The sequence below is a fragment of the Pelodiscus sinensis genome, chromosome 5, assembly GCF_049634645.1.
Source record: "Pelodiscus sinensis isolate JC-2024 chromosome 5, ASM4963464v1, whole genome shotgun sequence".
NCBI classification, from domain to species: Eukaryota; Metazoa; Chordata; order Testudines; family Trionychidae; genus Pelodiscus; species Pelodiscus sinensis.
This window is the reverse complement of record NC_134715.1, coordinates 112,554,056-112,568,327: the sequence shown is the minus strand read 5'-3', so window position 1 is coordinate 112,568,327 and position 14,272 is coordinate 112,554,056. Positions and strand designations below refer to the sequence as shown.

Genomic DNA, 14,272 nt, shown 5'->3' with positions numbered 1-14,272 from the left:
TATGTGCATATTAATTATTTACAATGAAAAAAGTGAAATATTAATGAATCTGTGTGGAACTTAGAGGGTCAACCCCCATAACAAGGGATGATTGAGAAGTGCAATAGTGACCTCTTTGCTGATTAAACATCAATAGACACTGAAAGCATTTTCATCTGATCTGGAATACCTAGCTATTTCTCTGCTCCCTTTAGATATCAGCGATCTTTTGCTCCTTCTGTGTGCATCAGTCAGTTGCTGCCCTCCTCTAACAATTCAGAGAGCCCATTTCAGGCTACTTTAAAATGAGAGAAAATGTTACTGGTAATTGCACCCAAATAGAAAGTTATAAACTAATAAAAAACCTCCTACCTGTAGGAATGCCATGGAAAGGGTCATCAGACAGACATTAAGCTTATTAACAAATCATTCAGTTATGTAATCCTACAGCATATTGTCAGATATTCCCTCTCCTCCCCTATGCTTCTCAGAGAGCTGTAGAACATCCACAGAGAAATGAGGCTCCTAGAGAACAAGGATGCCCTACTGGAGATGTGAGCTGAGGTTTTTCAGATTGGTGAGAGGAGGAAAGGAAAATAGATGTTGTAAGTCTAAGAAGGATAGTGGAAACTCAGACTGAAAAATATATTTAAGAGGGTTGTTACTAAATATTCTCCATAAATATTGTTGTCATACAGATACAATAGTCCCTTGGAAGCATGATGCTCAAATCCTTACCAAAGATGTTTTACTCTGCTGGATAAGACTTGTTTGTTAGTTTATGATTGCTGGAAATCTAACTGATTTGGGTTAGAGAACAGGGCAACCAAACAAAGCCCAACATAGCTGTAATTACTAGGTCTTGCTACACAAACTTCAGAAGAAGTTCAGTAGGTCATAGCTGAGATCTAACCTTGACAATATCCTACTGAAAGTTTAAAACATCTACTGCAACAGACCAGCAATGGAATGAAATGAAACTATTAGGATAATTAACTTCATTTCTAGATTTTCTTAAAGTGGTAGCTAAATTAGAGGTTGTCAGCTCTTTTGAAGAGCCCCAAAAGCAATGAAATAAGCAGAAACATTTGGTTCATTGTCTAAGTTAAGGTACATAACTTAAACTGACCGGTCTATAATTTCCTGGGTTGTTCTTATTCCCCTTTTTATATTGTGCCCATCTATAAAAAGGGGAATAAGAACAACCCAGGAAATTATAGACCGGTCAGTTTAACGTCTGTCCCAGGGAAGATAATGGAGCAGGTAATTAAGGAAATCATATGCAAACACTTGGAAGGTAATAAAGTGATAGGGAATAGCCAGCATGGGTTTGTGAAGAACAAGTCATGCCAAACTAATCTGATAGCTTTCTTTGATAAGATAACGAGCCTTGTGGATAAGGGAGAAGCGGTGGATGTCATATACCTAGACTTTAGTAAGGCATTTGATACGGTCTCGCATGATATTCTTATTGATAAACTAGGCAAATATAACTTAGATAGGGCCACGATAAGGTGGGTGCATAATTGGCTGGATAACCGTAGTCAGAGAGTGGTTGTTAACGGTTCTAAATCCTGCTGGAAAGGGATAACAAGTGGAGTTCCTCAAGGGTCTGTTTTGGGACCCGTACTATTCAATATCTTCATCAATGATGTAGATATTGGGATAGAGAGTACGCTTATTAAGTTTGCAGATGATACCAAACTGGGTGGGGTTGCGACTTCTTTGGAGGATAGGGACATAATTCAAAATGACCTTAGCAAGTTAGAGAAATGGTCAGAGGTAAACAGGATGAGGTTTAATAAAGAGAAATGCAAAGTGCTCCACTTAGGAAGGAACAATCAGTTCCATACATACAAGATGGGAAGCGACTGTCTAGGAAGGAGCATGGCGGAAAGGGATCTAGGGGTCATAGTGGACCACAAGTTGAATATGAGTCAAAAGTGTGATGCTGTTGCAAAAAAAGCAAATATGATTCTAGGTTGTATCAACAGGTGTGTTGTAAGCAAAACTCGTGAAGTCATTCTGCCGCTCTACTCTGCACTAGTTAGGCCTCAGCTGGAGTACTGTGTCCAGTTCTGGGCGCCACATTTCAAGAAAGATGTGGAGAAATTGGAAAGGGTACAGAGAAGAGCAACAAGAATGATTAAAGGTTTAGAGAACATGACCTATGAAGCCAGGCTTCATGAACTGGGCTTGTTTAGTTTGGAAAAAAGAAGATTAAGGGGGGACATGATAGCGGTTTTCAAATATCTAAAAGGGTGTCACAAGGAGGAAGGAGAAAATTTGTCCCTCTTGGTTTCTGAGGACAGGACAAGGAGTAATGGGCTTAAAGTGCAGCAGGGGAGGTTTAGATTGGACATTAGGAAAAAATTCCTAACTGTCAGGGTGGTCAAACATTGGAATAAATTGCCAAGGGAGGTGGTGGAATCTCCCTCTCTGGAGATATTTAAGAACAGGTTAGATAGACATCTGTCAGGGATGGTGTAGGTGGAGCTTGGTCCTTCCTTGAGGGTGGGGGGCTGGACTCGATGACCTCTCGAGGTCCCTTCCAGTCCTATGATTCTATGATTCTATGATTCTATAAACTGCTTTATTTGATCAAACTATCACTAAAGAATATCAGCTTTTTATTTTAGTGCTTTCCTACAACAGGAGAAGTTGGAAGAAGAACAGCAAATCTTTAGAAATAAAAGCCACTCTCAAGCCCTGCCTAATGCTAGAACCATACCTAATATAAACATTTTATAGGGCATTGCAGGGTAAATATATTCCATCAGGGGGCATCGGTATGGCACCCATCTGCTGCCAGACCATATGATCTAGTGATCAGTCAATAGAGCAGGCAGCCCTCACCGGCCAGGGTTCCCAAGTCTCCTGACGATGGCAAGTCAGCAATAAGCTTGGGCCTTTGTGACAGCGTGTTGGCGTTTCCCTGTCTCCTGCACCCCCGTAGTGGCACGAACAGACTCCACCAGCTAGTAGAATAGAGGGAGTTTATTGCTTCTCCAGGATACAGCACAGCACAGATGTAATCTGGTTACAGGGCAGGCCTAGGATGCCTCAGCCCCCCCCCCCCTTGAGGTGGGGGAGACTGGGCCCCTAAATTCCAGCCCCTTCCCTAGGCTGTCTCCTCCATGATCCCAGACAGACACTAACCAAACCATCCCTTCCAGTCCTGCCCCCTAGCGAGGGGCGGCATTCCACCTTTCTTTGTTTCTCTCCCTAGGAGGTAACCAGTAGAACAGGTTACCTCCCTGTCCCATCAGCTACTCGGCTGGGCCGTGGTACAGAGAGCAGCCAGTGGGGGTCACCCACAGCCCAAACCTAGCAACCAACAAGGTACCCACACTGCATCAGAGCCTTGCAGCCAGAAGAGAGCAGACTGCCACCCACTAGTGGGGTTGACAGCCACGGTAGAGGGACCCAGGCCCTCCCTATTCCACCAGGTCCCAGCCCAAAGGCCTGTCAGTGGCAAGGAGATCCTCCATTGGGTTACCTATCCAAACACACAGGCTCTATTCCTGGTACCACAACCAAATCAGTGTCTAAGTCCTCCAGGCTACTTCCTACCCTGTTCTTCTTGCTGCATACTCTGCAGGTCCTCCATCTCCTTGGGGGTACTTGACGGGCCACACTTCCAGTAACTCCTTCCCCCCATGGGCTTCAGTGGACAACTGGACACTATCCTGGGTCTTGGCATAGCTGGTCTCCATGGCCTGAGGCTCTGACAGCTTCTGGACAGATGGTGTTGTAACGCACACTCCTAGTGGGTGTGCTTCACTGTCCCAGGTAGTGTTTACACTGCAACACCCCTGCACTCCGCTCTTCTGTCAGTCCAGACTGAGGTGGGATACCCTCTATTTTAGTTTGCCTCCCACTGGAGCATGCCCAGCAATTGCGAAGGGTGTTGCTTCTTCGGTCTGCAGGGCATGGTTAACCCCTGCAAGAACAGTGTGGGGGTAAGTATACCCTGTCACATGGGAGTGAAGTAAACTTCCCTTTACCTGGTCAAAGCGATGTCTGCTCCTTATTTGTGCAGCTACTTCACATATTTCCTACTAGTGTCCTAAAAAGATTTTGCTTAACACTCACAGTTCTGGGGGCTTCCTCTGAGCAAGAAGCACAGAATGCATTCTGGGATTACTTTGGGTTTAAACTGGGAGTTCATAGTCCTGTGGAAGGCCCATGGGTGAGGTATATGGCAGGAGTATAAAGTAACTTCATTGGCAACATCTTGGGGATAAGTAATACATTGGGAAGTTCAGTTTCATTAAAGGGGACGTGAGAATAGAAAGTTAATTTTTATTCTTGAATCATTTCCTCTTTGGGCTTACTGAGTGAGGAGCCACTCGTTGAATGTTCAGTACTAAACTGAACAGAATATTTTGCACTAGGTTGTAGTTTTGCCCTTTAACTCCCTTTTTCTCTGGAATTGAGCATTCACAGCTCCCAGTGATTTGGGGCAGCTTTGTTGACTCTTTCCAGACTACAGTGCAAGGCCACAATACTGAAAACACTTATGTTTGTGTTTGATGTTATGACTGTGAGTAACCCCATTGAAACTGGATTACTCTTGGTAATAAAGCTAAGTACACACAGAAGTGTTTGTAGGACTAGGACCTATGTTGGAATAAAGAGCATGAAGGATAATACTTACTTCATTTCAAAGCAAATCTGAAGTGACATATCAAGGAATAGTTTGGATATTCTGTCATGGCTGTGAAAATATTTTAGTTCATCACAAGTCTGTTTTAGTAGATAGAGCACTGGATTGAGATGTGGCATTCATTCCCAGCTCAGCCACTAGCCTGCTGGATAATGTTAGACAAGACAGTTTACCTGTCTGTACCTCAGTTTCCCCAGCAGTAAAATGGAGATAATGATGCTTATCTTCCTTTGTAAAGCACTTTGACATCTACTGATAAATGCTTTAAGAGCTAGGTATTGTTATTTAAACTGTTTTAAGTTCTTCTATTTTAAGGCATTAGAAAAGGTTTATCTTTATGCTGTTATGGGCAGGGCTCATAAGACAAGTAGTTTGTGTGTCAGCAATGTGTCCTGTGAAAGGTGAATTGAAAATGGATGTGAATAAAGTTTAGAATCACACTACAGCACTCTTACATAGTTTATTAATGGAGGCAGATATTTTACTTAAATTCTGCCATTGGGCATCTAAATTCAGCCTGCTCCAGTTGGCTCAATAATGGCTCATTATATTGTGAGCTTCTTGGGTCATAAAGGAGTTGAATGTAGTGACATTTACTGATAAAAATAAATTCATAGTAACCACCAAGTGCTAGACTAAAACAAGAATAAAATACACTGAAAAATTCAAGATAAATCAGATATATTTCAACAAACACTATCTATCTAGACTGCTGTAATTAATCATTACATTAATACATAATTTTGTGTTTGTAATTTTGTTTAACTGATACTAAAGTAAGGAAAATAGTGTTCTCTGGATAGGTGGCTGTGTCAGAGGCTCCCTATGAAAGGGGTGTAGAGTGTATTAGGAAAGGATACAGGATTTTATTGTAATCATAGCTTTCGAGGACCCATGGTAAGATACCAAGAAGAGACATCTGTGTAAAATCTGAAAAGTATGGTGCAGGCACCCTAAAACATTTGGAAGTGCCTAAGAGAGAAGGAAACCAGTTTGGGATTTTTGGATGGATATGAGTTTAGTATATTTTCATAATTTTTACTATGCAGCAAAGTTTTCTTTGAGAAAAATCAACACCTCAGTGTAAAGCAGCTAACTGTTAATTCCAATTAACTATGTGTGAGATTTGTTTGTTGTTACAAATTTACAGCCATGTAGGAACTTTGCAATTATCTCAGTGTTCTGCATCATGGTCACTTGCAGCTTCAGTGGCAGAGGGATAAAACTCAGCTTTTCCTGATCTGAACGAACAGGACTCTACTACTTGAGCTAATGAGAATTTCTAAATGTTCTTAGCAGCGTAGAAACTATACCACAGCTGAGGTGTGATTGCTTCCATTAGATGGCAGTGGAGCTATGCATGGTTTCTCTCAGCTCCTCCGCCCAGTGTATTACAACAGTATTTCATTAGAATATGAGGAGTGACAGAAAAGCAGCTTTAGAGCATAATACACAATAGGGGATCATTAGTGTGCACCAGTACGGTCTGCACAGTCCTCTTTATGTGCAATACATTAGTGCACCTTAGAAACCACACCCTCCACTCCCTTTGCCTTCCCCTCCCCCGTTGTGAGCATTGCTAGGGCTGGATCTCAGATGTACAGAAAACCATACCCCGGCCTGTTTTCCGTACCTCATGACAGCAGTGATGCAAGTGGTAGGTGGCAGAGAGACTGTAACTTTTCCCACCCGTCACTGCTCTCCAGGCTCTTGTGTAGCAGGAGAGAAAGGCAGCTCCAGGTCCTGTAAAATCTGCAAGCAACCAGCAAGGAAGGTGGCCCCATAATAAAGATGGCAAGAGAGAATCCAGCTGACCCTGGAGCTTACTGGGAAGAAGGGGGAAACAGTCCAGTGCCCCAGGGAAGGCTTTGGTTTTAAAGAGCCACGCCCAGGGAAGTCTTTGCTGAGTATTTCCTCCCCTTTCACTCCTAGTGCTGGGGAGCAGGGAGAGAGCAAAAATAACCTGGCAAATCTTCACTGGCAACTGTCCAGGCAGTAAAAAAAATGGACCAAGATGGTTAAAAACTAATCAGATGACCACCCTAATTCCTTCACCATGTAGACAAGCTCTAGGTTCAGAGTTGAAGGCAACGTGAGCTCTGCTTGAGGGGGCAGAAGATGGCCAGGCAAAAGGAAGAATGTCAGACTTACAATGTGGCCAGAAAATAATGTTGTGCCCCTTCCCTTTTCTGCTCAAAGCTGATGCTTTGAGAGTTGCTATACAAATTAACATACCAACCATCCAGCTTTTCTTCAGAATTGCTGTGGTTAGCACAGGTGCAATTAGTGCTGAAGTAGGATTTAGTCCTACTTCAAGATACACAACCTAGGCCAGACAATTCTCACCCTAACAGGACTTGTCAGGAAAATGATTGTCTTGTAGTTAAAGCACAGGCTTAAACTTAAATGATCTGGGTCCTACTTCTGGCTCTGCCACTGACTTCCTGTGTGACATTCGACCAGAATTTCACAATACTGCATGTGTATATTTTCAGTTGCACTGTGGTCACAGTGATTCTACATACACAATGCCCTCATATTGAACATGTATTTAGGAAAACATGAACTAATTCCACTGCCCCTTTGTTTTCTCTTGTGTCAAACAACGATAATACCTCTCAGAAGAGCAGTGAGGATAAATTCATTTTGTAAAGTGTTTGGGAACCTAAGGACGTTCACAGTATAAGTGTTCAAACAAGAGAAGTTGCACACGTTCTTTCCCCCAACTTGATTAGCACTTTGAATCCCTACACCTAAGTGCTTCCATCAGTTGTTGGAGAAGCAACAGACACTGTAATTTGGGCCTGGTCTACCCAAGGCTTTTTTACCAATGCATATTACATATGTATACCATGCGATCCCTATTATGGAGACATACTGTCATAAAGGCACCTTTCAAATGATATAAGCACATCTACTCTAAAGAGGTTGTAGCTATTAGACCTTAACAATACTGATAGTGCTAACGAGATACATTTTGTGTATGCAGATGAGGCCTTACTCTAAAATCCCGTAGAGGGAAAGCCTCGACCAACTGAGGCTCAGTGGACTGACACAATCAGAGCACTATACCTCCATCAGCTGTTTTCCTTAGGGAGTTCTAGGATGAAGTTCTCCATTATGAATAAGAACAGAGTTTTAAAAATGAAGAGATATAAACCACATTTTTTTCCGAGAGAGAGAGAGAGAGAGAGAAATACACAACAAGAATGCTAAAGCTAGTATTTTATATGAAGGAGGAGAAACTTAACATGCAAGACATGAAGTAGTAAACAAAGTATGATTAAACAGTATTTCAGTACATGGAGCAAATAAAGCTAGCAATAACATAGTATATGGAATACAGAAAAAGACCAGTTTCTTATGAGCTCTTTTCCAGTCATTTGGATCCTTTCTGCTCAAAATATTTATGACAGCAGCAAGTCATGGTTGCCACAAAGATGACAAATTCATTGAAGTCTACTTCAGAATCTCCATTTTCATCCAGACCCTTGAAGAGTTTGTCAACAATTTCCTTATCTTTCACCGACTAAAAGAGAAAAGAAGCAGTCCATAGTGAGACATGCAATTTATTCTGAGGCCCTAAAAGCAGCAGCAAAATTATAAATAACTTGAACAACAGACATAATGGAATGTGCATCCAAATATCTTAGTACAAGTGTGTGTTGAACATAGGGGCACCACCTGGTCCCCAGTTACGAAAGTGTTAACTTCAGTTCAGTTTCTTTCCACAGGTGGTTAAGAGACTAACTAACCACCGATGGGTTGCCTGGGAGGCAGAAGGAGTAATATGTGGGGCCGGGGGTGAAGAAAAGGGCTTCACAAATTTAATTGATATCGGATTTGGCTAAATCTAGAGTTAACATATTTTCTATTATTGTGTTTTGCTTCAGTTAACTTGTTTTGATTTCTGGTTATAGATATCCCTTCAGGAAAAAAAAATCCTTGTTGATTTCCCCAAGGCTTTTTTTCTGCTGAGTCATTACACTAGCTCATAGTAAGATATGTGGAACTGTGAAACAGGTGTTATGTGAATGCTAATGCAAGGCTCAATAATTTAATCAGGATAATGGTGTAACTTGTCGATCTTGTTGGAGAAAACAGAACAATATTTGGAAGAGTATGGGGCCTAAATTCTCCTCTCATTAAGGACAATGCCTTGGAGCAGGAGAGAGACAGAGACAGACAGAGTCATTTAGAAGGCGTGTGACCCAAATCTTGTCCTTAAATTTATATACATGGAAAGAATAAATAAATCCTGTAGCTATCAATAAATTTATAGGTGCATGTACTCTACTTGCGTTTGTTTAAAGATCAAACTTGCATAATGCTAAAGATATTTAACTAGATATTCCAACCCCAGCTAAAATCTTCCTGTAGTAGTTCAAGATGGCAATATAATAAATTCAAGATTCACTGGTGTGGTGTCCTGACAGATCTGCTTCATCAGTGATGATAAACATTTGGCTGTGTGCATTTTTATATGCTCCCAATATATATCATGCCAGCTTTGTGCAGGTAGCTAGCATAATAGACTTCACAAGAGCCCCCAAAGACCACAGTCTCAAATAAGATACAAAGACACCTGAGTCAGGTTTATTGTCGAATGGAGTACATTAATAGGTGTCGGTAGCCAGATGACCTTTGAGCCCCTATGTATTTGTACCTGGGACAATGGACAAGGCTCAATCGATAGTATGGATTTCACTAAGCCCCCCTAAACTGGCCAAATAATTAAATCAAGGTACCCCAATATTTATAGATAGAAATTAACTATCTATGATACCCATTGCACATATTATTTTATGCACTAATGACACAATTGGTACCTCTCCTTGTACTTTTCTCCAAAGTGGTGTTTCTTAAACTTTTTAAGAATGAGGAACACCAACCAATAGTTTTTTTTTAATGAGGAACACCAAGGATTTTTTTGGTGGCCATTTTGAATTCTGTTGTTCTCCGGGGCACACCTCTGACTGCCTCGTGGCACACCGGTGTGCCACGGAACACAATTTAAGAAACACTGCTCCAAAGCATTCCTATTCACTACCTTTTGTTATGCTTTCACTCTTGTTGTTTCAAACTATTTTACCATGTACTCAGTTGGGTGTCTCTGTACAGTCCTGGTGGAATGTATTTACATACTTCATGTGCTTCTATCAGTGCTAGCAGTTCTAGTGCCAAGAGACATTGACTTACAGGTAAATATCTGCTTTTGACATGGCCTGTCTATTACTCTTGCTTACTTTTGTTCAAGCACCAGGTCCATGCTTCAGGCTCTTTCTTCCTCCTACACTTCCCCTCTGAATTTAAAAAAAAATCCTTATGCAGCCTACTCCCTCAACATAAATAAATAAATAGAACCTTAATGAAATACATGTATTTTAAATATACTAGAAGGTCAAAGAACAAGCTCTGTTCCATCAAGAGTGGAAGCATTGAAATAAGGTCTCTTCACAGAGAACATCCTGTGTGCAGCCTCTCATGTGAACATTTTGGGATTTTCATCTTGAGTGTTCCAGTTGATCTTAGTGACTTGAACATGTTAGCCAGAAGCACTGTGCATAAATAAGGCAGATTTTAAAGCATTAGTAAAGCTAATTTTGAGTTATGGGATGAAAAAATAGTGTCCTGGTCATGTCCTTTTGTTTTCAGTCTATCATAATTACAATTGACCAACTTATTTCAAACTGTCCACAACAATTCATCTTTGGACTGAGATTAAACATGACAATTTCCAGGCCCAAATAACTTATTTTCAGAATGTAATTTTTTGAAAAGACTTTCAACAGGTCTTTTAGCTTGAGTAGAGCTGGGTGAATAATGGACGCACTGGTATGCTGACAATTTCAAAAAGTATGAAAAATATGGTTAGGTTAAAGCAAAATTGAAATGCTTTATTTTAATTTTATCCATTCTAAAATGTTTTAAATATTTAAAATAAAATGCAAGAAAAAATGATTAGAAAATATTGAAATGTTTTGAGTTTTTCTGATTTTTATAACATTTACCGTGGAGCTAAATCAACACAAATTCATGAGACATTTTGATTTTGCCAAATATGAATTTTTGACTGAAAAAAAAAATCAGCTCTAATCTGGAGCCCTGATGATAGTTGTTTCCAATGAACATAGAAGATGCAATTTTTATAATAAACAGAGGATGGCAGTACAGACCTATAAAATATAATTAACTAAAATACTATGTTCAAAAGCTTTAGAGGGTAGCCAAGTTAGTCTGTAACTGGAAAAAATTAAAAAACAACAAAGAGTCTAACAGCACCTTAAAGACGAACAAAACATGTAGATGGTATTATGAGCTTTCATGAGCACAACCCACTTCACCCATAAAAGCTCGTGATACCATCTACATGTTTTGTTAGTCTTTAAGGTGCTGCTAGACTGTTTGTTGTTTTTAAAGTACCATGGTTTTGCTGAAGCTAGATTTTATACAAATACAAAAAATATGTAAATATTGAGCAGTTATATGGTGAATACTTACCTTTGTTGAATTCTGAAGGGTTTGCAGAGTCAGAGTCTAATTAATTCAGTCACCATTATTTTATTTTTCACTGATTCATGTTATTTTTTAAACGAGGAATTATAACCTGAGCTATGCCAAAAACTCAACTACAAATTCAGGTATGTGACTAGTTCTGGCTGAACAATATATGACATAAATTTTATTCCTTTTTCTTTTCCATAAACAGATTTAGGTATTTTTATAAATGAGTGTATTTTCAATTATTCAATTAATTATTTGTGGACCCGTGTCTGTGTCCAGGGTCTCTGGCAGGTTGTACTGGGGCAGCTAGCCTGCACTGAAGTTCATGCCATCGCATCTTCATTACTCTGATTACCCATGCTAGATTAAAGCTACCATGGATGTGCCTACCTGTGCTACACTTATGCCTTAATTTGATGTGTAGATGTACACAATAAAATAGCTCTCTTGCAAGTAGCTGATGCCCTAAGTGATCACTGCATATCACATACAGATCTTAGTGCTCTAAGAATGCATGCACAGTTGTTTGGAAGTTCAGAGCTGGAGGTGCACAAAATGGAAGTAACTTTTTGAACATTTTGCCCTACGCCTTGGTAATTAATGGGAAAGGGTTTATACTTAGGCAAACAAAAGTAACTCCTGTGAGGCACTAGGATGTGTGAGAGCAGACTTTGTTCCCATCACTTTTCTGGAATTTGTAGTGATGTAAAAGAAAAGGAAACAATCAAGAATTAATGTTATTATCACTTCCAGCCAAGTAAATCAAAGTGATGTGCAGTGAATAAGGAAAACCAATATTGGGAAGTGAAGGTGAACTTTTGTGTTTATATCCTGGGAAGCCTAACGCACATTAAGAGCTGTGATTTTAACCTTTGTTAATTTGCAAGGAAGATTTTTGTGAATTTTTGTATGTTTTCTTCTGGGTTACGTCTAGTCTGGAATGATTTTCCGGAAATGCTTTTAACGGAAAAGTTTTCCGTTAAAAGCATTTTCGAAACAGAGCATCTAGATTGGCACGGACGCTTTTCCGCAAAAGCACTTTTTGCGGAAAAGCGTCCGTGGCCAATCTAGACGTGCTTTTCCACAAAAAAGCCCCGATCGCCATTTTCGCGATCGGGGCTTTTTTGCGGAAAACAAATCTCAGCTGTCTACTCTGGCCCTTTTGCACAAAAGTTTTGCGCAAAAGGGACTTTTGCCCAAATGGGAACAGCATAGTATTTCCGCAAAAAGCACTGATTTCTTATAGTAGGAAGTCAGTGCTTTTGCAGAAATTCAAGTGGCCAGTGTAGACAGCTGGCAAGTTTATTCAGCAGGTATTCAGTCCATTTTAGTAAAACATGTTTAGCCTTCTTTATGCTGCTTCAAAACTTCAAAAATCTTCAAAACGATACAATGATTCTTGCCACAGGTACAGGCATGCTTCCATATTACAACAGCTTGACCTAATGGGTCAAGTTCTTCCCTCACAAATGCATGCATAACTGTTTCAGCTCAGTGAGAACCAGGTGTTTGTATCTGAAACCATGATTTTGCTTTACTGAATTAAGTTCTGATAAAAACAACCCTGGATAACAGTCAAAAAATATATGTACACAATTAAATGCAAGTCAAGCCACAAATTTTTGAAATGGATTATTAGTGGCTATGGCCAAGTTTAAGACTTATTATTTGGCGCTTGCCAGAAAATGGGTATCTCCGCTATTGTGCCTAGGTTGGAACAAAAAGCTTCATTTTGAAAGTGAAATTGACAAGAGCCTTTCCAGCCTTTTGGCCCTGAGACAGGGAGGTGTGGAGGCAGAGTTATCCAGCCTTCTGTTTTTCTGGTTCTAGACCTGGGGAGAAGGTGGGGTGGCTGAAGGCCAGTGCTCTCTATATCTGGTGCAGATAGCCTGGAGGAGAAGAAAGGGAGTTCAGCCTCTATAGCCCTTCTGGAAAGCATTTGTCAGACAGGAGCCTTGCACTGGGCAGCAGGCAAATTGTCATTTTGATTTTCTCAATTAAAAATTGATTTTTTTAAAATCAAAACTGAAATTTTCTCATGGGAAATTTCAGTTTTCTGAAAAATGTGTTTTTAACTGGAAAATCATTCTACATAACCCTCCCTACAACTCTAATATTATTATTTTCAAGAAAATATGCAACATAGTAGGTTTTTAAGAATGGCAAGTATCTCATGGTACCACACTGCAGAGCATGGAATACATGTCTAGAGAAACAGAGATTGATATACATGGAAAACAGTTAAAAGCACATTATGATTATTTAACAATGCTGTTCTATTAATCATTTTCATTAGTTCTTTCCCTTTATTTGTTATTAGGAGGACACTTTATAATCAGTTTCTTCCAAGTTCATCTACTCTATCCTACTGCTGTTTATATACCATACATGGTCACACCTCACAGTAAGAAGTGTGTTATAAAAGCCTAGACCAGGAAACTCCCCATATGATGTCATAATATTCAATTGTTAACATAACAATCTTTTTTTACAGCAGTTAATTATGACACCTTATAAAATTACAAATTCTGAAATAGAGCAAACAGCAGGAACAAATGGCTTCTGAAAAAGTAAATACTGTATTCTGTTTAAATGCAATTGCCCTGAAAACTAGAGAGTGATAAATGAGACATACAGAAAAGCTGACAATAAGGAGTAACCCTGACTGCCACATTCAGTTCTGTGATGTGCCTGCACTTTCAACACCATGATGTCACATGATGCAGAAGAAAAGGTACCAAATGGCTTCCCTTATTGCTAATGATTTCTGCAACCAATTCCCTGCACAAAGCACCAAACGTGTTTCTCTCTATATTGCTTTAAGTCTATTACAAGTCTATACTGAACCATCACTTTACCGAGAGGAAGTTGGGTAACTCTTTTTCCAGAAGGGTCTTTAGTTCTCCTTTGGTGAGGGTTCGCTTGTTGCCTTCAGCCCCAGAATACTTGTCAAAGACATCAATGATCATTCCCATTGCAATTTCCAGTTCAGACATCTTTGCTTCTGGATTCTGGATTCCTTCTTTGTGTGAATAGCCTCTGGCTCTCTTGTAGAGAATAGAGACTGAACTGATTCTGAAGTGCTTTTTATAGCTAGCGTATCTCACAGTGACATAGTTA

The 14,272-nt window shown here is 40.0% G+C and overlaps 1 protein-coding gene across 1 annotated transcript; it reads right to left on the bottom strand.

Moving 5' to 3' along the window:
• Positions 1–7,861: 7,861 nt before the first annotated feature.
• Positions 7,862–14,272, bottom strand: S100P (S100 calcium binding protein P). Its single transcript, XM_006128221.4, has 2 exons — positions 14,011–14,272; positions 7,862–8,177 (listed from the first exon to the last, which is right to left on the bottom strand). Exons 1-2 carry the CDS (start codon positions 14,146–14,148, stop codon positions 8,028–8,030), a joined length of 288 nt encoding a protein of 95 aa, XP_006128283.1. The 5' UTR covers positions 14,149–14,272; the 3' UTR covers positions 7,862–8,027.

Excerpts from the sequence above, each read along its gene's own strand:
- S100P (XM_006128221.4), bottom strand. The coding sequence starts at position 14,148 with ATGTCTGAACTGGAAATTGCAATGGGAATGATCATTGATGTCTTTGAC. Across the intron at positions 8,178-14,010 it reads AGTTACCCAACTTCCTCTCG|TCGGTGAAAGATAAGGAAAT; the intron begins GTAAAGTGATGG and ends TTTCTCTTTTAG.